Here is a 25,684-nt window from a genome sequence, read left to right as displayed (position 1 = left end):
CCCAGAGCCATAAAACATCACAGATTAATAAGAACTAGGCCACGCCCACTAGGTTTATTCCACTTGCACCTGTAGAAAGTGCGAAACAAAATTGGTTTATTCCAATTTGTACTGCAAAACCAAATTTACTAAAAACTCAGTGTACTTTCTTTACGGGAGTCTCTTGTTTATCTTAAATAACAGGTATTGGTCCCTACTTTTATCTTCTGTGAATATGGCAAGAATGCAAAGTAACACGGTGTATAATTTTTTTCGAGACTAGTTGGAGGGTAGGTTATCACAAAATAAAACAGAATTCATTCGACCTACCGATTTATTGATGATAAATATTACATAGATATAAATATTAGTAGGTATATACATATGTTTGGTCAACACTGGAAGTTTTTATTAATCTAAGTTGAAATAATACTAATAGTAAAACTTTAACCAGAAAGCAGCCTACTTGAGATCACCACTTATAGCATGTGCACAGATCTACTGTGGCATGTGTCTATTCCCATGATAGATAACGATTATAATGTAATGGTAGGGTGAACTAATTTTAGATGTTTTATTTTTCATCTCGTTTATAAATACAATAAAATAAATTAGCAATAATAGTACAACGATAATTTACGATACGATAATATGGGAGGTCCACCCCCAAGGACAGACCATATTATTATAAAAGATTTCAGGAAGGCGCTGGATGCAGGTCGCTTCCAACCGGCCTAATATGAAATCATTGGAGGTGGTCTATGAGTAGCAGTGGAAGTCATGTAGCTGGATGATATAATCATGAATATTATGCGTGCCCAACACCATCATATCGGCTGGTGCTTAGGTGTGAAATAAAAATTTAATCTTCCGAGTAAAATGTTTGAAATACATTTTTGTCTATTACATTTGTATGCATAAACACATTTATTTGTATTTTTATATCCATTTGATGGTAACCATAGTACAAGCTTTGCTTATTTTGGGACTAGATGGCGAAATGTAAAATGTCCAAGGATGTTTATTTATTTATTAGCGTTTTATCATTAACTTTATGTAGAAATAGGATATCTCGGTTAAACCATAGATATATTGAAAAAAACTGAAATTGGCTTGGTATTTCTTTAATTAACCTTTACGAATGTAAATGCAAACAATATTGTGATAACATTAAATTACAGATAAATAAAATGTATGAAAAATAAAACCTTAAAACTAATTTCACTACATTATGATGTATGGAAATATAAAATAATTTGTATGGTCGTTGTTTTAATAAAACAAAACAAACTTATATTACTTAACAGTTTAATAATTGTCTATATTTGACAGAAGAAGCGGAGGGGGCAGTGTCAATAATGTCTGTGGTGCATCATTCTCAGAGTCGATGTAATATGCGTCTTAATACCATTGAAATAATGACTAAATTCGCTTGACACAATAATCTGCTCATACGCATACAGCTTTCGAGTGTCCAGTTCACGGAATGGGAACATTATTCCGTTGACATAAGGGTAAATTTAGCTTGATAGTGTCTAGAACGTCAGTGCGTCAAGAGATCCATGACTGCGCGCGCGCCGCACTAAATTTCACTTAGATGCCAGTATAAAATCCATCTTAATTCATTGACATAAGGAACAAATTAGCTTGATACTATAATCTACTCTTGCGCATATAGCTTTGGAGTGTCTTAATCCGAGGAAGGGGAATCTTATCTCATTGAAATACGGGACAAATTAGCTTGATAGTCTAGAACATTAGTGCGTCAAGAGATCCGTTATCCGTAACTTAGATGCCAGTGTAAAATGCATCTTATTGCATTAAGCTACGGTTCGAATTAACTTGATACTATAACAGAAAGGAATGGTATGGTAATCAGTCGTAGACCCTAACAATAACATTGTAATAATATTAAAAACACAGAATAATAATGTAGATAGGTACAATAGGACTGGCATGTCTTTGTAAGATAAAAGTCCTTTATCAAATAAAAAGATTAAAAAAAAAAAAAACAGAAAGGAAAACAGAATGTCTTTAAGGTTCAATATCTTATATCAGCACGTTAGTAGGTCCGTGAATGCGCGCGCGCCGCACTCAGTCACTTGGTTTATACCACTCTGATATAAAATCAACCTTATTCCATTAACATACGCTTCAAATTGGCTTAATAGTGTCAGTTGAAGGGCAAATTGGTCTGTCAACAGAAAGGGGAGCATAACACTATGTATAAGGTCGAATATCGTGTATCAGCACGCCAATAAATCACTAACTGCGCGCGCGCGCTCTCAGTCACTTAGATTATACCGCGCTTATGTAAAATGAACCTTATTCCCCATTTGACAGTCTCATTTTAAGAGGAAATAATATTGAATTGGTCTGTCAACAGAAAGGGGAGCATAGCACTCTATGTATAAGGTCGAATATCGTGTATCAGCAAGCTAGTAGATCGGTGACAGCGCGCGCGCCGCATTCGCTTGCCCAGTACACGCCTCCGCAGCTGGTGATGAGCCCCCATACGTATGGAGTGAAGAACTCTTCTGGTCTTTCTTCTTCCACGTACCTGAACTTTAGGTCGGGGAATTTCTGGAAATGAAAAATAGGATACTTTGATTTCAAGAATTTAAAAGCTAGGTAGTGAGGACAAGTCGGGGAGGACTGATGATCGCATATTGATGCTTTAGAGCAGTGGTTCCCAAACTTATTTTAGTCTACTGCCCACTTTGAGAATAAATTATTTTTAGCGCCCCCCATTTTTGTAGTCAAGAGTCGAGCTCAGTCGGTGTCTAAGAGTCCTCCTAGTAGATGACGCCTCCCAAGCCTCTACACAACGTCCCGATTTTTTTTCTGGGTCTCTTACCGCCCCCCTTTAAGCCAGCAGCAGCAGGGGGTGTTATCACCCACTTTGGGAAAGACTGCTCTATACCGTTGAAAAATGGTCAGTTTACACTGTACCTTGAGCCTGTCGCTGGACCACTGCTCGGCGCCCTTCTTGATGCAGGCCAGCACCTCGGTGACCCCCAAGTCGCCCCCCGCGCCCTCCTGCACCCTCTGCAGACGCGTCGAGAAGTAGCCTATCACACCATTGTAGAAACCATTGCTGTTTCTATTGATCCTTCCTTGATGCAAGCCAACACCTCTGTAACCCCTTTGCATCGACAAGTATCCTAAGTTTGTCCTATATAAGAACTACCACAGCTGCAATCGATCTTATAGACACCCGGCGTCTGTAGAGGTATAAATATTGTGCAAATGCGGGTGGGTGAAGAAAACTCATCGCGCCGGAGCAGACGACGCCGCATCTCTTCAGTCTGCCCGCGACCATGACTCGTGCAACCGAGCCGAAACGTCGGGAGGGTAAATAATCCCGTGAAGTGATAATTTTATAGTAAAAATGCAACATAATAGTTTAAAATATTGAGCATACATTTTTTTAAATACCTTCGCGAAGTAAAACTTCTGTACGTGGTACTTATTATTATTCTGTGCTGTTACTATTAGACAGATATTATTGTACTGTACCTTGAGCCTGTCGCTGGACCACTGCTCGGCGCCCTTCTTGATGCAGGCCAGCACCTCGGTGACCCCCAAGTCGCCCCCCGCGCCCTCCTGCACCCTCTGCAGACGCGTCGAGAAGTAACCTATCACCTGTGGGCAAAGAATAGGTATCGTACAGAGAGTATGTTCCTTTATAAATACGGTATTTAATAATAACAAATGACATCTTTTTACGACTAACTTATTTAGGTAAAAAAACCGGAGACGATGCCCGTTTTCACCCTCAATCCCTAATTTTTAAGGCTGAGTTGAACCACCTAACTTTGCCAGTAACTGTGACGATAACCGGTGCTTTATGTATGGAGTTTGACAGCTTTAGTGACCCCTATGGTAACACATAACAGCTTACATGTCAGAAATTTTGTTTTCATAGGGATCTTAAAAATTAGGGATTGAAGGTGAAAATGGGCATTAAAGTCGAAAAGTATCACCTGTGAGCAAAGAATAGGTGTGGTACAGAGGGTACACTCGTAAACACTACAAATGACATCACATTACGACTACCATATTATATGCAATGAAATGAAATGGTTTACTCAGCAACACAAACCAACATCAAGAAAAACTAAAACTAAACAAAATAATGTGCGTGTCGCCGAAACGTATCCATTCAGCATCCCTTACCNTCCCGGGTTCGATTCCCAGTGGGGGCAGATTTTTCTGTTCGGTTTGGTTGGTGGTAGGGCTTGTTCTAAGTCCGCCTGGCTAGCTACCACCATCTTACCTAAGTCTGTCGCCATAACAACAATGTTAACAGCATTGTTGTGTTCCGGCAGTTAGAGGTAAGATAGCCAGTTCCTCCGTGGTTGAGGATTCCGGGTGAAGCTCGCTTCCACCTTCGGCCTGATCATCACTTACCATCAGGTGAGATACAGGCCAAGAACTTCCTCGTTTTGGAAAAAAAAAAAAAAAAAAAAGTAAGGGACACTACGACTCTGGTCTTCCGTAAGTAAGTTCTCCGACCCGAGAGGTAATAATAGCCGTAAAACATCATCATAATCAGGTCAAATTATTCTACATTGCAGGAGCAGGACCCTCTATCTATAATATTAATAGCAACTGGCGGATAACACAACACTTTGTACATTAAGGAAGATTGCATTTGGCTAAATAATAATAATTGTCATGCATGACAATTATTATTTAACAACTTTTTTAAAAGTTCAAATTTTTTTGCACTAAACTGTAATGGCAATAAGTATTTTGGTACTTGTTAGAAGAATACCAACATATTTATGTTAAAACTAGCTGACCCGGCGAACTCTGTTCCGCCTTAAAGGCAATAAATAAGCAAATCTTTCCTTATTTGCTCACCATTTAGACCTACCCTGGTCTACGACAAACATTTTAACACCAAAATCAGCTCAATCGGCCCAGCCGTTCTCAAGTTTTAATCAGACTGACAAACATCAATTCATTTTTATTTACATAGATAGATTATAAACTAGGCATAAACAAAGACCCTTTTTTCAATATCAAAGAACAGCACATTCTGCACTTAACTTACCATTTCAATATTCTGCGTGATATTATGGTGCCTGTGTTGTTCGAACAGTTGTTTTTTGTGTAACAACGCGTAAACAACGTTCAAGTTGTTGCTCAGTTGATGCGTAAGGCACGAGTTGATGATCTCCAACAGCATCCTTAGTACTTCGTCTAGCACGTTTATGTGGTCCATCTGAAATTATAATTTAGATAAAGCCGGATTCATAATTGTATGCTGTGTTCTCACGTATCAGAACGAACGAAACCAAATTTTCATCACATTTCGGCTGGGTTGCACCATCTTACTTTAATTGTGAAAAACGTCAAAAAAATTGTCAAAATCCATACAAAAAACACCGGTTACCGTTGCAGTTACCGTTAAAGTTAGGTGGTGCAATTAAGATTTATGAAACCATGACAACGGCAACATATCCCGAATAAAGACCCGTTTATGCTAGATAGTTGGAATAATACATTTTCAATCCCTATCCTACTAATATTATAATTGCGAAAGATTTTGATGAAAATTAACAGTATTATTGTTTATAATCCAGACTAACATATAGGCTTTAATTTATGACGATCTGTGACAAACTAAATTTTACGCGGGTGAAGCCGCGGGAAAAAGCTAGTTTACTAATAGTAATTTTAGTCAACCCACTCGCAACATATTCATTAACATGCTAAATTGATTTAAACAGATGATGTTTCATTTAATAAACAGATCATGCAAAATCGCCACTAGCACATGTGTATACTGCATTACTGTATCCAGCAAAACCGGATTGCGTTGGGAACGTGCCCTTAGTCTTTGTTTCAGTTGTATAAAAAATGGTAAAAATACACAAAAAGTACTTACAACTTCTTCTGTCTTTTCTTCTGCGTGATGTGGTAACTCTAAATTATTTATATCGCCTCCTAAAAGTGAAAGTTTGTAAGGATTAATGGATATTTGTCACACTTTTATAGTAAAAATACTGAACCAATTTAGATGAAATTAGGTATACAGAATACAGATAGTTCGAGACCCAAGGAGAAATATAAGACCGTTTTGTCCCGGTTTTGAGAAGAATACTTTCTGTGGCAGACTAATTCGTAGCAAAGCCGGGGTCAAAAGCTTGTATGTATACAATAATCATGGTTTTTTTACTTGAAAAATCGACTGTTTCACAACACAAAAACTCAAAATTACCGTTCGAATAGAATTAAAGTTCTACCAAAACGGTCGAATTTTTTTAGCAAAATATTTCACCCACATAAAAAATAACTTCTTGTTGAGATAAATATGAAAGTTACCTTCTATTTCACTACATAGCCTCGCTCTCCGCTTTGTTAACGTCTCGAACAATGATATTAGCCTCTGTGCAACGTATGGGTGTAGATTTCTGAATTCACCTGAAATAAAACATATTATAATTCAAATAAAGTATGGAAATTTTCAAAAGTCAAACAAATTCCCTATTCCTTATAGTTATTTAGAAACCTGCCAAAGTAACCACAATCAAAACTACAACACAGTCGCTGATCGTTCTTACCTATTTTCGGGACACACGCAGATAAACTTTCAGCTTTTTAATTTTAACCGATATAAAAAAGGTAGTTTCCTTAATTGCACCCACCAGTTGCCTTCAATACAAAGAAAGGACCTGTCACTTGCTTGTGACTAAGACAAGAAACCCTCATTCGTCCGTATGATTTTTTGAGACATGTTTGAGCGCTGGCGGTGTATTTAATAAATTGTCCTAACGCAGCAAGTCTGCAACGCCATGCGATGCGATGCGACGCGACTCAACTCGATGTGCTGCCTATGACGTCCCATTCTGTCCACCAGTACGGCTAGCACGAAAAACTTTAGAGTTCGAATCATTTGCGTATTCGAACCACCATTAAAAGATTTAGTACGAAAACTACAACAGCGCCATTGTGAACGTGTCGTAAAGTGAACTTAGTATGAGAAATGGTTGCACGAAACTTATTTTGAGAATCAAAATTGACACGTTATCGGTTAATTCGAAGGTTGAGTATCGAATATTGTCGAATACGCAAACGATTCGAAGACGAAAGTTGTTCATGCTAGAGGTACAGAACAGTGGGTAAGATTTAACATCGTTTATAAATAATACTTACAGCTCATATTCGCTATGGCAGCTAGACAGTTTGTGTGCAGGTATTTGTCTCTGACTCGCGCCATGTTGTATTGTAACGCTCTCACTATGACGAGCACCATGAGACCCCCTAGTGATATCTCGGATATTGACCGCTCGGTGTACCAAGTCAGGTTTTTTAGCATCTGAAAGAAATATTGTATTTGGTTATAGACATTATTATGAACGATATGCGAATCATAGAGGTTTAAAATGACATTTCAATTTAAACTATACAGTGTTTTTTAATTAAAAAAAAAACTATTTCTGGTCTCGGTCGCGCGGGGTGCGGGGAGTTAGATCCGAGCAATCCGAGCGTCATTATTGTAGTGTGCACTCATGGATAATTTAGCGTGTACCGATAACACTCAAACATTAACGGAAGAATGGTGGGGCGCGTCTTCGTGGATGAAACGATCTATACAATTGATTAAATAATAAATCTTTCTGCAATAATACTTACAATCAAATGTACATTCTTGATCAACGCGTCATCCTCAGTTAGTATGAGTAGCACAATCAGCGACATGTATATGTGGTGGGAACTGCTTTCAGGCGCGTTGTATAGCACTTGCAGGATTGGAATTATCTGCGGACGGATAAAGAGAAAGAATAAAATAAAATAATTATTGAAAAAACAAAAAACCCAACTGCGTAAAAATGAACTAAAAAGATAAAAACTAGACCACTTAGGCCCAGCACAGACGGTGAAACGCAACTGCAACGAAACTGCAACTTTCTGATGATTCTGATGAATGAAATTGAAACTGAAAGTTTCAAACTGGTCGCGTCATGTGTGGTCTCTCAACGGACGCTATGGCAGAAGCTTAGATGCAACTCAAAAGTAACTAGCAGTTGCAGTTCGTTGCAGTTGCGTTTCACCGTCTGTTCTGGGCCTTAGTGTTAACAAATGCAGTCGGAGGCATCAATGACTAGTTCTTTTGTGGGTGATATGATATGTAATTTGATGCCTCTTATTTTGATACCCCACACGTTAGGTTTTAAGAAAAAAAAAGTGAAGTGTCAACCTCACCAAAAGAGCGTTAGTGTGTCCATTATGGCCAGTGTCAAATGTCTCATTAAGTTTCAAGCGTGTCAAATGTGTCATTATGTTTCAAGCGTGTCAAATGTGTCATGTTTCAAGCGTGTCATATGCGTCATATTTCAAGCGTGTCACGTGTCAAACTCACCAGCTCGTCGATCTGCGTGACCTGGCTGACGTATCGTTTGTACGCGTCACATGAGTGCAGCATAACGTACAGTAGCAATGTTGAATGCTCGCAACCCGCAGTTGCACAGAGAGCTTTGTGGAGCTGTGGACAAGTGATTTAATTTAAGCTTATTTATTTTTCTTAGCTTTCAAATGCTGCTATCTTTGATTTTTTTTAACCTTTTCCCTATTGATACCAAGTGAAAAGTCACTTCTCAAAATACGACATCTATCGTTGTTTTGGCAAAGCCAATACTAAATCACGGTCTATGACAAAAAACCAATAAATTCCAAATGATGAGCATGTAATTTTGAAACTGCTGCTACAAAGTACATTTTCTATGGAACGCTACGCACAAAAAAAATGGTAAGAACTAAACAGCATCATCGCATTTTTAGATAATATCTTATCCTAGCTCTTGAATCTTTCTGAAGTTAGTTCTTTGTGAAGGACGGTTATGTAATTTAGAAATAAACTTTATTATTATACTTACAGCAGCCATGTCTATTCGAGGCGGCGTGACGTCGGGCCCGTTTGAGTCCTTCTGTGGGGTCTGTGCTGTGTCTGTAACAAACAATATGCATTAGTTTGATGAAATGACTTTAAAAATACAAAATTTGTTTTAAATTATTTTAAAACGAATACTTCTAAGTATACTATTAGACAAAATATTCACAATAAAGATTGTGTTATAACGCGGGCCAGGGATGGTGAAATGTAACATAAGATAGAAGATACGAGGGTCGCCACGCGAAGTGACTAGGGTCGCCACGTGAAGTAACTAGAGTTGCCACGCCAAGTGATGGGTCGCCACGCGAAATGACTAGGGTCGCTACGCCAAGTGACGGGTCGCCACGCGAAGTGATTAGGGTCGCCACGCGAAGTGACTAAGGGCGCCACGCGAAGTGACTAAGATTGTCACGCGAAGTGACTAAGGTCACGCGTCACACTCAGCGACTAAGGTCACGCGTCACACTCAGCGACTAAGGTCACGCGTCACACTCAGCGACTAAGGTCACGCGTCACACTCAGCGACCAAGGTCACGCGTCACACTCAGCGACTAAGGTCACGCGTCACACTCAGCGACTAAGGTCACGCGTCACCAGCGACTAAGGTCACGCGTCACACTCAGCGACTAAGGTCACGCGTCACCAGCGACTAAGGTCACGCGTCACCAGCGACTAAGGTCACGCGTCACACTCAGCTTGTGCGGTTGTCGCGCGTCACCAGCTTGTGCGGTTGTCGCGCGTCACCAGCGACTAGACATGTCACGCGCCACGCGAGGTTACTAGCACACACGGCGCTAGTCGCGTGACGGTCGTCTCACCCGGCGGCGCGGGCGCGCTGCTCAGTAGCGCGGCGCGGTACAGGTTGGCGTCGGCGATGCAGTGGTTGGCCAGCGCCAACAGCAGCAGACACGACTGGTTGCTGAGCGGGTGCTGCTGCTTGAGCCGGCCGCTGAGCGAGCTGCGGTCTAACGGCGGGTGGGAGTAGATGCTCTGCCACGCGAAGTGACTAAGGTCACGCGACACAGCGACTAAGGTCACGCGTCACCAGCGACTAAGGTCACGCGTCACCAGCGACTAAGGTCACGCGTCACACTCAGCTTGTGCGGTTGTCGCGCGTCACCAGCTTGTGCGGTTGTCGCGTGACGGTCGTCTCACCCTCACCCGGCGGCGCGGGCGCGCTGCTCAGTAGCGCGGCGCGGTACAGGTTGGCGTCGGCGATGCAGTGGTTGGCCAGCGCCAACAGCAGCAGACACGACTGGTTGCTGAGCGGGTGCTGCTGCTTGAGCCGGCCGCTGAGCGAGCTGCGGTCTAACGGCGGGTGGGAGTAGATGCTCTGCCACGCGAAGTGACTAAGGTCACGCGACCCAGCGACTAAGGTCACGCGTCACCAGCGACTAAGGTCACGCGTCACCAGCGACTAAGGTCACGCGTCACACTCAGCTTGTGCGGTTGTCGCGCGTCACCAGCTTGTGCGGTTGTCGCGTGACGGTCGTCTCACCCTCACCCGGCGGCGCGGGCGCGCTGCTCAGTAGCGCGGCGCGGTACAGGTTGGCGTCGGCGATGCAGTGGTTGGCCAGCGCCAACAGCAGCAGACACGACTGGTTGCTGAGCGGGTGCTGCTGCTTGAGCCGGCCGCTGAGCGAGCTGCGGTCTAGCGGCGGGTGGGAGTAGATGGTTTGACGGGTGGTCGTGTTGAAGGTCAGCATGTTCCATAGGCCGGCTGGGGACAAAGGAATAAGTACCAGTTCATAATATAGCCATTAAGTTGATATTGAAATTGAGTGTCGAAATACCAATTTATAGTACATTTTAATTATCATTGTAACCTATTCTCTGTAGGATGTTTCATAAGCCTACAATGTTATTGTTAATTATAATTATCTCAAATACTACGTGAATGATCCACATAAATGCAATTTTTGATAATTAAGACTGGGTTTCAACACTTCAACCTTACTTCAACTATAACACGTCAAAAATCTGTCAAAGTCCATATAAAAAAAACACCTATCATTTTTTTTTTTTATTTTTATTTTTTTTTTTATTGAGAAAACCAACAGCGTATTTATACAATTTTACCATACATAAATTTAACATACAATATGGCCAATAACAGGTTTCCCTTAAATTATTACCAATAGTACTAGTAAAGGTTGGAATGCTAATCATGGTAATAGTTACGGTTAAAGTAAGATGGTGCAAGTCAGCCTAAGTCATTGAGAAAATAGCTGTAATAAACTTGAAGAAAAAAATTAATTCAGATGGAAGAGCAGTCGCCCGGCAAGCGAATGATCGTGAGTTCGATTCCCACCTCAGGCAAAATAGTTCAAGAAATGTTTCAAATAAGTTTCGTAACGCGTGTCATTAAAAAAAAAATGTTTTTTGACAATATTTTTCAGCAAACCCGTTTAATATTTTTCTTGAGAATATTGTTCACTAAAACTTTTTTTACAGTTTTTTGAGATATAATAATTTTTTTTGGAAAACAAAATCATTTTTTATATTTAAAAAATGCTGGGCAGCATGGCTGTTAAGTTTCCAAGCAAGGTCTTGACTAGCAGAGGCGCAAGCATACCGCGCTGGCTTTTTAAGTCTTACTATTTTTTAAATTTTGTATCCAAAAGAAATTTCGAAGTTTTTGAATAAAAAACCAGCTTAAAAATCTGTTTCAAATGAGTTTCGTAACACGCAAGCGTTGTTTTTGAAAAAAAAAGATGAATTTTTTTTTTGACAAGATTTTTCACCAAACCTTTTCTTTTTAATATTTTTCACTAAAACCTTTTTACATTTTTTGTATTTTTAATTTTTTCCAAAAAAATCTAAAAAAAATATATTTTTTTGACATATTTTTTTTTAGTAAATGTAGAAGTTTTTTTTTTGGCTACTTACAGGCTATATTAATCAGTACGCTGCCCCCATTGGCTCCGGTTCCGAACATAGCGGGCGGCGCGGGCAACATGGCGGCTAAGTTTCCAAGCAAGGTCTTGACTAGCAGAGGCGCAAGCATACCGCTGGCTTTTTAAGTCTTACTATTTTTTTAATTTTGTATCCAAAAGAAATTTCGAAGTTTTTGAATAAAAAACCAGCTTAAAAATCTGTTTCAAATGAGTTTCGTAACAGGCAAGCGTTGTTTTTGAAAAAAAAAATGTAATTTTTTTGACAAGATTTTTCACCAAACCTTTTCTTTTTAATATTTTTCACTAAAACCTTTTTACATTTTATGTATTTTTATTTTTTTCCAAAAAAATCTAAAATAAATATATTTTTTTGACATATTTTTTTTTAGTAAATGTAGAAGTTTTTTTTTTGGCTACTTACAGGCTATATTAATCAACACACTGCCGCCATTGGCTCCGGTTCCAAACATAGCGGGTGGCGCGGGCAACATGGCGGCTAAGTTTCCAAGCAAGGTCTTGACTAGCAGAGGCGCGTGCATACCGTATCTGCCTTGGAAGAGCGTTCTGAGGACAAAAGGCTTTATTAATTACAGAGGTATAGCTAGTTAACCCTTTATACGTCAGTGGGAATATGTTTCCCACCATATTTTTAACTTTATTTTATTTATTTACTAGCTGGCCCGGCGAACTTTGTTCCGCCTTAATGGCAATAAATAAGCAGACTTTTTTTTTATTTCGACCGGGATAAAAAGTATATGTCCTTCTCCTGGCTTTAAACTACCTCCCTGACAATTTTCAGCTAAATCGGTTCAGCCGTTCTTGAGTTATAAGTGGTGTAACTAACTAACTAACAAAAGTAAAAATGGGGTTCGGCGCGGAAAATGGTCCAGATTAAGGCAAAAATGCAAAATTTTGGAAATCCAAGATGGCCGCCAAGCGTTCACCCGTTTTCCTAAAGGAACTAAATTCTCCATAGAAATTGTATGCAGGGGGGCTTAGCTAACGCAGAAAAAGGCGAGGCCGAAGGCCGAGCGATAGTTTAAAGCCTGTGAGTTGCCATAGATTTATTTTTAATGCGTCAAAAAAGGACTAGAGCCCAGTGACAGACAGAAAGGCGAGGCCGAAGGCCGAGCGATGGTTCAAATCCCGACAGTCGCCATAGATTAACTTGTGTTGCGTCAAAAAAACGTTCCGCATGCGAGGTCTCATTTAAGCGGTTGTACTATAGGCTGTTGTCCATGAAAATAAATAAATAAAACGAAGTGTTAAAACACATTATTTAGTTGTGCGATATATTAGTTGTACTCACCTGAATATAAGAGAGGTCTCCACCAGCCTCGCTTGCCCGTGGACGCCGGCGAACATGTATACAGACATCAACACTAGTAGTGTGTTTATACACTCCAAGTGTAAGTAGTATGTGTTGTCTCTGGAACGAAATTAACGTAATATTTGTATTTATAAGTACTTACTACAATACCCGGCGATAAATATTGCACATCGACCTTTAGAAAGAGACAATCGGCTAATTTCGGTTTCGTAGAGCGTTATCACTGTCGCACTTGAACAATGACTGACAATGACGTTTTGTCAAAGTGTGAACAAACTTTATTTTAAATGTGTGCCATTGATTTTGTAAATTAAATTGCTAAAATCTTTTTATAGTCGTGAAAGAAAAGTGGTTCACAATGTGTTAAAGTATTTGTCTAAGAGAAATACTAAGGGTTCGGACAATATTTTCAGTGAATAACGTTTTGTCAATCGTATACATAGTGTGCGACAGAAATAACGCTCTACAAGCCGCAATTAACCGATTCTCTTTCCAAAGGTCGATGTGCAATATTTATTGCCGGGTACTGTACGAGGTATTTGGAAGAGATAGCTTCTTAGCGATAAATCTGTCTTAATTGCGCCATTGATCATTTTTCGTGATGTACAGTAGGTAACGAACAGCCTTCGGGTAATGGCAATGCTAGAAAATCATCAAATCCCAAATTCGAAAGATAGGTCCCTAGGACCGATCCATGAGGACATCCACGCGTGAGCACCTTCGATTCACTGTACACCACGAAAAAAGTTGCAGCGGTGGGAACGAGAGGTGGGAATAGTCCCGTAGTAGGTACGAGAATATTCCCATCTCTCGTTCCCACCGCTGCAACTCCTGTGTAGCCAGGATCTACAGCTTGACCGCAAACAACGCAACCAGTGAAGGTCAAGTTTGTACCGGGGGAAAGTTAAACTGTCATTGGACTCGCAACGAAAATAATCAGAAGAACATAGGAGTTCTAAGTTAAGGTTCGACTTCCAACTTCGGCTAAATAACCTGCCCCCTAGACAAGTGGGAAAACATGACAGTTGTCATTTTGAAAAACCTTTTCTCTGGCTTTTTTTGTATCTCTATACAAAAAAAGCACGTAGGGACGAAGGGACTCTTCCCTTCACTACGTGACCGGATTCGATTTTCAGAGGGCTTAGTGTGAGTTTACATCAAACGTCGTCACTATAGTCTATCCAATATAGCTTGATTAGAATGACAGCTGCCATCAAAAGTAACGACATAACTTTGTAGTAGCGATCAATGAGAGCTAAATATTGGCGGACAAGAAATAATTCACGTCTGACCTACAAACAATATTTTCGACGACAGTGCTTTCAATAAGTAGTAATTCGAAATTATAAAAATCAAGCTAGAGTATTAACGACGTCTCTACAAGGTTATCTCGAGTTACAAAAATGTTAGTGATGGGACATATCGACAAATGTCATATTAAATTAAAACTATTTTTTTAACATATTTAACTAAATTTTTTTCTAACTAATTTTTTAACATATTTAAGTCAAGTTATACGTTTTTCTAAATGTTCACTATTAAAAACCAAAAAACATTTCATTCTTAAATAATCAAACATCGGAAATTAATCACCGGTAATTTTTTGGGTATTCATAGCACCGTTGCTCTAGAAGAGATGCCCACCGCCCTCTAGCGAGAGGAAAAAACCACTGAAGAACACTGATGATAATGACTACGACTTAGGTTGTACACCCTTGACATGAATTTAAAATTTTACTGTCTTTAAATTTAAATTATAATTGTCATTTTTATGAATAAAGATATGAAGAAAAATTGGGTGCATTTATTTATATCATTTTTTTCGAAAACTTATCGATACATCTATGTGAACCGTACGAAACATACCCAGCACTAGTCACATTCGTTTGACAGCTGTCATTCTAATCAAGCTATTTTGGATAGACTATAGTGAGCGCGTAAAAAAATTACATTAAATGTATGACGGATTGTACAGCGCCCCTAGCGGAAACTTTCAAGAACTAAAATTTTCATATATTTTTAACGCGCTCACTAGTGAGAACGTTTGAAACTCACACTCAAGCCTCAGTGCGATCAAAATAGACAATTTGACATCATTCCCCATTAATTCGAAATCACAACTTATCTAAAAAGACACTTCATTCTGGTCTTAAAAACTTAATTAATTTTAAATTACGTAATTGAAAAAAGTTTGTTTGAGTTGACAAAATAGTGACTTCACTTGCTTGTAGTGCCATACAAAATCTATGGGAGATTTTCGTTTTGACAGTTTTAAAAAGTACGTCAATTGATTGGTGGTGTTAACACGTCCATTGTTTAGGGGGGCTCACAATGATGATAAAACGTCATATACTCACGTGACAGGAACATCAATGATCAGTCCAATGAGCGCGTCTATAAGCACCTCCACTTTGCTCTCGCTGCCGTTCATTTTAGGGGACGTCTGCACCTCTGGGGATTGCTCCGATTTGGGCGGCTGGAAGGGAGGTAGATTGATTTATAGATCTATAGTCCGGTCGTCGAGCACGTAGAATTTCGTCCAATGACCCCAAGCTACACATCCTTATCGCTCGCGCGTAATTATGTTGCTGTCGCGCTCGCACACTCACTGCGGGCGCCCGTCGCAGTCGCGACAGCAATATAATTACGCGCGAGCGATAAGGATGGGTAGATCGAGCTTGGAGTCATTGGACGAAATTCTACGTGCTCGGCGACCGGACTTTAGCGCATAACTGAGTCAGTGCCTGAGGTATGGGAGCGGCACGGGAGGGGAGTATTTGAGACGTCAAATGTCAGCGATATTACAGATTTGTATGCTCTGACACGTCATAATATGTCAATGTCAATCCCGTGCCGCTTCCATACCTCAGGCAGTGACTGAGTTAGACGTATTATTTCATTCTTCTAAGAAAAAGCGTATTTACAAGCGATGCTTGCATAAGTTAAGCAGCAAATTTAACGCACAGCGTTGAACAGCGGTCCGTGTGTGACCCTGTGCGTCCACGCGCACTGTGAGACTTCATGGTAATGTTTGTGAATATTGTGGTGAGCTCGCTCGTGAAGCATATTTAGCTTAGTACGAGAGGCTAACGGGACTATAAGTAATTTGTGCAATACACATTAATTACTAATATTCTTTCTTTTCTTTAAGAAAAAAGAAAAAAATACTTTTTAACCGACTTCAAAAAAGGAGGAGGTTATATGTTCGACTGTGTGTATTTTTTTTCTATGTATGTATGTTCACCGATTACTCCGTCAATTGTGGACCGATTCCGATTCGGTGCCGGTAAATTTAGAACATTTCTTGAGCTTGGCTCTGAGCAGGCTGGCACCGACTCCGAGAATATCAATCATGGTATACATTTGTCCTAATAAATAAATAATGTAATTATTTTCTACTTTTTTGGAGTTTTGGAGTCGGTTTTAATTATTTTGTTAAAAAAGTTCATAACTCACCGTGTCCAAACCAGTATTCCTCATTTTAGGTGGCTCGTCCAAATGCCGACATAGCTCATATTCCGGCACCATCTCGACCAGATACTTGGTGACCGCCCGCGTGACGAACAAAGCGTTGAAGGTCTGCCACGCCAGCATAACACTGGAAAGAAAACAACGGCTATGTTAAACCCACCTCTGTCTCTGATCTAATGGTTAGGTCCCGGATTCGATTCCCAGTGAAGTCAAAAACTTTATCTATACAGGGTGTTAGGTAAATGGGTATATGAGCCGACACTAGCCCATGTTAACATAGGCATATAAATGGTATGGTGAAGTCAGAAATTTGATATCATGATTTTATTTTTTTTAATTTTCATACAAAATAAATTTTATAAAATCCGATTTGTATGAAAATTAAAATAATTAAAATGAAGATATCAATTTTCTGACTTCACCATACCATTTATATGACCATGTTAACATGGACTAGTGTCGGCTCATATACCCATTTACCTAACACCCTGTATAAATAAAAATGAATTGATGTTCGTTAGTCTGATTAAAACTCGAGAACGGCTGGGCCGATTGAGCTGATTTTGGTTTTAAAATGTTTGTCGTAGTCCAGGGTAGGTCTAAACGGTCCTTTAAGGCGGAACAGAGTTCGCCGGCAAAATATTTTCGAAGTTCACGTGTGAAGGTAAACTTCATCATCATCATTCTACCACAAGACGTCCACTGCTGAACATAGGCCTCCTCCAATGTTTTCCATGTGGATCTATTGGTAGCCTGCGTCCAGCGCCTTCCTGATATCGTCGGTCCATCTTGTGGGTGGACGTCCCACCCACGCTGCGTTTTCCGGTACGTGGCCTCCACTCCAGAACCTTGCTGCTCCATCGGCCGTCAGTTCAAAATCAAAATCAAGTCAGTTCTGCGTACTATGTGCCCTGCCCATTGCCACTTCAGCTTGCTAATCCGTTGGGCTATGTCACTATGTAAGGTAAACTTACTACCTAGATATAGTCCCTACATGTCACAAAGATCTTCGACAAAGTAAGGTAGATTTACATTTACATAGATTAAAAAATAACCAAGTCCTAATATAGAGCCCTGGAGCACACCTATGGGTGGCTCCAGGGCTCTTAATTAGTAGTCCCATTGGGCTTCAGAAGAATTGGTTCCATTGACATTTATTTTTCGCATACTATCTGAAATGATCGTCAAACAAGATTGAAAAAAATATAGCAAGTAATCGAAGTTATGGTTCGTAAGTTGAAGTTCCGCGTGACGTCACGCCGTGCTACACTTTTTGCAACGTAGTGACGTCAAAGAGCCCGTATTTTCGAGCTTTGGCACGTCTCATCTGTCATTTTTGACGGAGTTAAAAAGTTTTTTACCAACGGAAACATCCTCGAAAATCAAACTTACTTATCACTGTTGGGCGCGGCCAGTAGCTCGGTAGCTCGCGTCACGAAAACCTGCACCAAGGAGCCAAGGTTCCCAGTCTGTGGGTTGTTCTGCAGAAACTTCTGGAGTAGTGGTTCTGTGCTTGCATCGAACATTAGTTGTTCTTCACTGGAACAAACATTTAAAAATGTTATTGCACTAGCTTTTTCCCACGTGAAAATCTGTATGTTTGATGACAGATCCTTAAAATTTTAAATTATAGCTTATAATGTATGTTAGACTACAGACTTTTTGTCGGCCGATAGTTTGGTCACTATGGACGGACGTCGGACATGTATGGAAGAGCACACATTACACTGATCTAAATATAATATAACTCAAAGGTGACTGACTGACATAGTGATCTATCAACGCACAGACCACCCCACTGAACGGATCGGGCTGAAATTTGGCATGCAGGTAGATGTTATGACGTAGGCATCCGCTAAGAAAGGATTTTACGAAACTCCACCCCTAAGGGGAAAAACGGGATACACGCTTACAAGTCGCGGGCGGCCGCTAGTTAAATATATTTCTATTGTACATATACTCACGCATTAGCCGGAGGGTTGATATTGAAGGCCAGCATCTGGTTCCAGAATGGGTCGTTAGCACATATCACTTCGGACGAGCAGAACCGAGCCAGCAATTCGTTGGCTGTCAGCTCACTGTACTTGCTCACTGCTACGCCCATTTTGCACTGTAACAATAATACTCATTTATTTCTGTAAGTAGGCTTTAAAAAAGCACTTTTACACGTCCCAGTATTAACCCTACCACTGCTTCAGGACAATAAATGGGCCAGTGCTGAGAAGAAGCAGCGCAAGAAACTCAGACACTATTGTCAGCCTCTTTTTCAAAGGTTTACAGGTTTCAAAATACATAGTAATAAATATTTATGCGAGCTAGGCAGTTACGCATCCCAAACATTTTTATCTTTTAAATAATCATCGACTTTATAGTAGCCCTTTTTCATTAAGGTACTTTTAATATGTGCTTTGAATTTATGAATGGGTAGTTTTGCAACAAGTGATAGGGTTATAAAAATAGTCATCATCATCATTTCAGCCATAGGACGTCCACTGCTGAACATAGGCCTCCCCCAATGATTTCCACAATGTATGGTTGGTGGCGGCCTCAAAAACAGTCAAGCTTTTTTTTATTTCTATAGACATTTAAATATGTAACGTTACATCATGGAATTTTTAATGAAAAAGAAGTATTTTAATTGATCTCAGAAACTTAAGTTATAATACTCCTTTATGTAAATCCTAAGAGTTAGTTATTAAACTTAATACCTACCATTTCATCATCACTTTCCATCAGGTGAGATGAAGATGATGATAAAAACAATGAAAACTATACATACAAGTGAGCATTAAGAGATTTTATTTATTTTTATTTTATTTATTTTATTTATTTATTTAAGGACAACCAACAAAACATACACCATACATTCACAGTATCCTTATAAATAAATTAAGCTAAGGTGTTGCCTTAATTAAAGGTTGCCACGACATGCACAGAATGTTGGAAAACAGTAACGTTGCCAAAGTGACAGAATGCAAAACAATAAATTATTTACTAACCGTCGGAGTATACAATTCAGAAATTTGTTTTTTGAACTTACGTAGCGAAGATGACATATCAACGCTGGCCCCGGACGAACGTGACAGGTTGCTAAATTGTGACTGAATCCTGTTGATAGAGGAGAAATGACCCAGATTTGTCCTAAAACCATTTGCTTTAAACGGCAGATACCTGGACAACCGAGCTAGTTTGAAGGGAACATTGAATTTAATCTGTCCAATGAGATCAGGACAATCTATGTAACCATTTATTATTTTGTATAGGAATAGACTATCCAATATTTTCCTGCGGTCTTCCAAGCTATACAGTTTAAAATAATTTAGGCGTGTATTGTAGCTTGGGAGCTGTTTAGCTAATTTATGTTGATATGACAAATGCCAAAGAAATCTCTTTTGTATTGATTCAACTCTGCGTTTATGTATTTCATAAAAAGGAGTCCAAACGACACTACCATACTCTAATCCCGACCGAACCAGTGAGTTGAAAACAGCAATTTTGCTCGATGCCTTTCTGAAATCCCGACAATTTCTAAGTATGAAACCCAGCAACCTAAAGCCTCTTGTGACTATTTTATCGATATGCACGTGAAAACGCAGTTTATTATCAATGTAGACTCCAAGGTCTCGAATGACATCAACTTCTCGTATCACTTGGTTGTCTATATTATATGAATTAAAATATTGATTCTTATTACGCGAAAAATGTACAAAGTTGCATTTATCAGCATTTAATTTTATTTTATTTATATTACACCACCGCGCAAAGCGATTCAGGTCATCCTGGAGGAGGCGCCAGTCATTAACGTTCTCCAAGCGAACTGTAATTTTGAGATCATCAGCATATAAATGTATTTGTGAGTTATGAAAGCATGAGTGAACGTCATTGATGAAAATGTTAAAAAATAAGGGACCTAAGTGGGAACCCTGGGGCACTCCTGATGATGCCAAAAACCTATCAGATGCGAATCCGTCGATCACAACTCTCGACAACCTGCCGACGAGGTAAGATGCACACCAGTTCAGCAAGTTTCCTGTGATACCAAAGTGATAAAGCTTGTCAACAAGGATTTGATGGTCCACCTTGTCAAACGCCTTGCTGAAGTCCGTGTATATAACGTCAACAGGAGTGCCACGATCCACCGATTCAACCAAGTCAGACATGAAACAGACTAAATTTGTTGAGGTTGATCTGGCTTTCATGAAGCCATGTTGCTCAGGTATGAGAGTGTTTTTTACGTGCCAATATAAAATGGGATGAATCAAAACCTCAAAAACCTTTCCAAATACAGGCAAAATAGAAACAGGACGATAGTTTTTTACTGCTGACTTGTCACCCGATTTGTGTATAGGAATAACTAGCGCCTCCTTCCATGCAGATGGGAACTGGCCTGTAGAAACAGAAAAGTTAAAAATTATGCTTAGAGGTTCAGCTAAGTATTCACTACAATGAGTAACAAATATAGGGGGTATACCATCTGACCCTGCTCCCTTATGTGGGTCAAGTCTTTTTAAAACCCTTTCAACGGCATCTTTCGAAAAAGATATGCTATTTAAGCAATGTGAATCAGGATTGTCAGGGATAGTTGGTCGCAAAGTATCGAGCTTATCGCTATTTTCATATACATCGGAAAAACACGAAGCGAAAAATTCACATATATCAGATCTTTGAGTTGCAATTTGGTTACCATAGTGCATGCTCGAGGGATACGAACTGAGGCCATTACGTTTTTGTTTTAAAAAAGACCAAAACAGTTTAGGGTTTGCAGTTAAAGAGGACTCGATCGATGCAATGTATTTTTTATAATTCATACGTGTGAGTTGTGTACATCTCTTCTTAAGTAAACGATATGTTAAGTCATCTAGCGGATTCAAATATTTGGAAAAAAGCTNATATAAATGTATTTGTGAGTTATGAAAGCATGAGTGAACGTCATTGATGAAAATGTTAAAAAATAAGGGACCTAAGTGGGAACCCTGGGGCACTCCTGATGATGCCAAAAACCTATCAGATGCGAATCCGTCGATCACAACTCTCGACAACCTGCCGACGAGGTAAGATGCACACCAGTTCAGCAAGTTTCCTGTGATACCAAAGTGATAAAGCTTGTTAACAAGGATTTGATGGTCCACCTTGTCGAACGCCTTGCTGAAATCCGTGTATATAACGTCAACAGGAGTGCCACGATCCACTGATTCAACCAACTCAGACATGAAACAGACTAAATTTGTTGAGGTTGATCTGGCTTTCATGAATCCATGCTGCTCAGGTATGAGAGCGTTTTTTACGTGCCAATATAAAATGGGATGAATCAAAACCTCAAAAACCTTTCCAAATACAGGCAAAATAGAAACAGGACGATAGTTTTTTACTGCTGACTTGTCACCCGATTTGTGTATAGGAATAACTAGCGCCTCCTTCCATGCAGATGGGAACTGGCCTGTTGAAACAGAAAAGTTAAAAATTATGCTTAGAGGTTCAGCTAAATATTCACTACAATGAGTAACAAATACAGGGGGTATACCATCTGACCCTGCTCCCTTATGTGGGTCAAGTCTTTTTAAAACCCTTTCAACGGCATCTTTCGAAAAAGATATACTATTTAAGCAATGTGAATCAGGATTGTCAGGGATAGTTGGTCGCAAAGTATCGAGCTTATCGTTATTTTCATATACATCGGAAAAACATGAAGCGAAAAATTCACATATATCTGATCTTTGAGTTGCAATTTGGTTACAATAGTGCATGCTCGAGGGATACGAACTGAGGCCATTACGTTTAAGTGTTCTGTGGCCCTATTAAAGTATTGAAGAGTCGAGTCAAATTCAAGTTCATTCCTTCGTACCTGCTGCTGTTCTGGTTCATCGGAGTTTTGTTCGTTCCTTCGTGAATCGCGAAGAAACTTTCAGTTATGTTCACAAGTGATCTGAGTTTTCTCAATGTGCAAATGCTTTTTTAGTGTTGTTGAAAACTTTGCGAAAAGACGCTTTTGGTGTGTAATATTATGTGTGTTCATAAATAAAGTAAAATTATTAAATTCAAAAGTTTTTGTTTATTTGCATTTCCATGTGCAATGTAGAATTTTTCCAAATCCATTGTTTTGAAAATAATACAATACGTACACCATAAAGATAAATATTCTCAAAATAATGGATTTGAAAAAAATTCTACATTGTACATCATAATAAGTAAAATTTTATAAAAAAAAATAAAACCGACTCCAAAAAACCTACACTAAAAAGTAGAAAAATAATTACTAATTACCTACCTATTTATTAGGACGAATTATTAATATTTATGTAGGTATACCATGATTGATACTTCTGGAGTCGGTGCCAAGATTATGAAACATGTAAAATTTGCCTGCACCGACTCCAAAAGTATCAATCATGGTATACCTACTGTAGAAGACAGGACGCGGGGTTGATTAACGTCGAAGGGCAGGTCAGCAAAATGAAACACAGGGCTCGATCCAAACGTGACAGTAATAGCGTGTTCAAACGGCGACTGAGGCATGAGCTCACACAATCAAAGTAACGGACAATTGTTATCTTTGTCTCGCTCACGCCCAGTGGCGTAGCTTGGGGGGGGCAGGGGGGAGCCATGGCCCCGGGCGGCATATGAAAGGGGGCGGCGGATAAGAAAAAAAACATTGCATGAACAAGAAAAAAAAAGGTCGACTATGTCTACGTTGAGACTAACAAATCTAATCTAGCTATACTGGCAATTGAAAATGAGATACAATTTGATATCGACGATTGTGTAAAAGATTTTGCTTTGAAAAAAGCACGAAGAGTACATTTTTAGTCTATTTTTTTAAGTAATAGTAACAAAAATATTTAAGGAGCTTACTTACCCCTCTAAAACATGCGCCACAGATAATCTTTCGTGATTTCTCTTGTTACAAACCGAAATAAAAAAGTGGTTTGTAAATAGTTAAAGCCATATCTAAGCTACTTTTAAAACCGTGTATTTATTATATTCTGCAAGTTCGAAATTCAAAATTAGCTAAAATGGTAACTTTTAGCAGTAATTAAATCTGTAACTTGCTGCAAATATCTAATGAATTCAAACAAATTATTTTAAAAAATAGCTTCGATACATATTAAACATTTTTCAAAACACTTTTTTAATTTCGGTCTATAACAAAAGTAATCAAGAAAAAATATGGTGGCGCTGGTTAGCTAGGGTACAACCCTTAATCACGGGAACCCGATGCCTATAAATCTTGAATCATTCCAAATCAATCTCACTAGATGGCGACATAAGTATCGAATTTCTGAAGACGTTTGTAAAAAGTCACTAATGCTCAGTAAACTATAATGAAAAAATGTTTTACACATTAATTTGTTCATTTAAACACAGTGAATGATTCNCTGCTATCAAAAATCCAAAAGAGATGGTGAAACGCAACTGGAACAAAACTGCAACTGCAACCAGTTACTTTTGAGTTGCATCTAAGTTTCTGCCATAGCGTCCGTTGAGAGACCGTTAGATAATTCCTGGCAATAAGTGGTGACTGAGTTTGTTCTGGCGTTTCTTCTCAGCACTTGCCATATGTTTGTCTCGAAGCGCTGGTAGGGCCCAAAAGATAAGGAGACATGTAAAGTGCCCCATAAGGGCTACCTTTTCTTTTTTTATTATTTTCTATTGACGTTCATATAAGTGCCACCTGTGGTCTAAACTGAATAAATATTTTTTTGATTTTGATTTGATTTGATTTAGACCACACATGACGCGACCAGTTTGAAACTTTCAGTTTTAGTTTCATTCATAAGAATGATCAGAAAGTTGCAGTTTCGTTGCAGTTGCGTTTCACCGTCTGTTCTGGGCCTTAGTCTCCTCTGCAGGAGCAAAACCCTCTCTAGCAGAGCAATGAAGATTTGGTCCAAATTCCCAACATTGGCCATATTGCAACACAAAAATCTTATTTAAGCCTTGAATTTTATGTAATTCAATGCCTGATTGAGCTATTGATGTACACTTTTAGGCTTTACATGTGTTTTAATTCACTTCATTGATAACAAGTTTCAATACAATAAAATAATCTTATTTCTAATCACAATATAATAAACAAACAAGATTGCCACTTATCCTGTGAATCAAATATGATTCACACTGTTATTTATATCTGTATATTTTATCAGAGTAAAAAAAGTAAATTATATTTTCTAAAATATGTAAAAATTTGTAGAAACAACTGATATGAAGTTGGTCCCAATAAAAACTATAATCAAACTTGGTGTTACAGACTACCAAATAATACACTTGTTTCCTGTTCACACTTACATTATGAGAAGATAATAAGCATAGTTTTATTCATGTTCTATAGCTAGAAAACCTACAATTTTCACTCTTAAATTCAGCTCAGTAGGCAAGAAAGGCCATTACATGACTGCAGTTATAGAAATTAGTGGGGTCGGAGTTCAAAGTGTTGTGATTTGCATACTCTTTGCATTGATCCAACACTTCACATACTATGCAGTTGTATGTTAGTAAACTGAAATTTAAGCTGTAAATCCTTTTGTAATCGTCTTGTAGATCAATATTTCTTATCAGATATGTAAAGCATGTACTAAGGCTGTGTATTGAGTCGTAAATTAAAGCCTATATGCGTTTTATTAGAAGTTAATGGGTAAAATTATAACAGATCTATACACTGTGCGTAGTAAGCCGTATCGTTTGTTCAGACGGCTTTAATATGAACAAAAAGTTACCTGGATAGTTTACTGACTCGGCAATAACAAAAACATAAGCACAACAACAAATAATTAATTTATAACGCCGAAAACTATTTTCGCCACGAAATCATTGCCGTTTTGTCATACATGAACTGTCAATTTTTTGACAATGTCATTGTTTTTCTTTTTTTTATATTAGCTATCATGCAGACAACACAATTTTATCCAGGACCAAAAGCAAAAAATACACAAGGAAATTAAAATAATGGCTCGTATATTACAGGCAATGCCCCTGATTGTTATTATTCGATTGTTAAAATAAATCGTATTAAGTACGTGTTCAGTCAGTTTGAGATTGGATAAAGTTAAGGGTTAAGGGTAAAGTGTGTTGCCATTACTGGCAACATTATGGAATGAATGGTCA

The 25,684-nt window shown here is 39.0% G+C and overlaps 2 protein-coding genes across 4 annotated transcripts in view; one reads left to right on the top strand and one right to left on the bottom strand.

Moving 5' to 3' along the window:
* The window catches only part of LOC114352247 (sex peptide receptor-like), a 281,000-nt gene that overhangs the window by 174,943 nt on the left and 80,373 nt on the right, over positions 1 to 25,684 (top strand). The gene's annotated exons all lie outside the window — the stretch shown is intronic.
* Positions 400 to 25,414, bottom strand: LOC114352257 (dymeclin). Of its 3 annotated transcripts, XM_028303783.1 has the most exons (18): positions 25,297 to 25,414; positions 18,547 to 18,692; positions 17,975 to 18,121; positions 16,568 to 16,709; positions 15,469 to 15,587; positions 13,091 to 13,210; positions 12,203 to 12,345; positions 10,383 to 10,604; positions 8,868 to 8,938; positions 8,354 to 8,476; positions 7,627 to 7,752; positions 7,147 to 7,309; positions 6,316 to 6,414; positions 5,879 to 5,937; positions 5,042 to 5,212; positions 3,499 to 3,624; positions 2,406 to 2,562; positions 400 to 2,026 (listed from the first exon to the last, which is right to left on the bottom strand). In XM_028303783.1, exons 2-17 carry the CDS (start codon positions 18,684 to 18,686, stop codon positions 2,410 to 2,412), a joined length of 2,124 nt encoding a protein of 707 aa, XP_028159584.1. In that variant the 5' UTR covers positions 18,687 to 18,692; positions 25,297 to 25,414; the 3' UTR covers positions 400 to 2,026; positions 2,406 to 2,409. The 3 variants fall into 3 exon arrangements, with proteins under 3 accessions (XP_028159584.1, XP_028159582.1, XP_028159585.1); XM_028303781.1 differs by lacking the exons at positions 400 to 2,026; positions 3,499 to 3,624 and adding an exon at positions 2,932 to 3,057 and having other exon boundaries at positions 2,043 to 2,562; XM_028303784.1 differs by lacking the exon at positions 400 to 2,026 and having other exon boundaries at positions 2,410 to 2,562; positions 10,389 to 10,604.

Source organism: Ostrinia furnacalis, unplaced genomic scaffold, assembly GCF_004193835.3.
Source record: "Ostrinia furnacalis isolate ACB-3 unplaced genomic scaffold, ASM419383v2 OfSCF1299, whole genome shotgun sequence".
Taxonomy (NCBI): domain Eukaryota; kingdom Metazoa; phylum Arthropoda; class Insecta; order Lepidoptera; family Crambidae; genus Ostrinia; species Ostrinia furnacalis.
Note: the sequence above shows the minus strand (reverse complement) of the source record. Positions and strands in the feature narration are given on the sequence as shown.

Excerpts from the sequence above, each read along its gene's own strand:
- LOC114352257 (XM_028303783.1), bottom strand. The coding sequence starts at position 18,686 with ATGGGCGTAGCAGTGAGCAAGTACAGTGAGCTGACAGCCAACGAATTG. Across the intron at positions 16,710-17,974 it reads GCCGCGCCCAACAGTGATAA|TGTTATGCTGGCGTGGCAGA; the intron begins GTAAGTTTGATT and ends TTTTCTTTCCAG. Across the intron at positions 5,938-6,315 it reads GCTATGTAGTGAAATAGAAG|GAGGCGATATAAATAATTTA; the intron begins GTAACTTTCATA and ends TTTCACTTTTAG.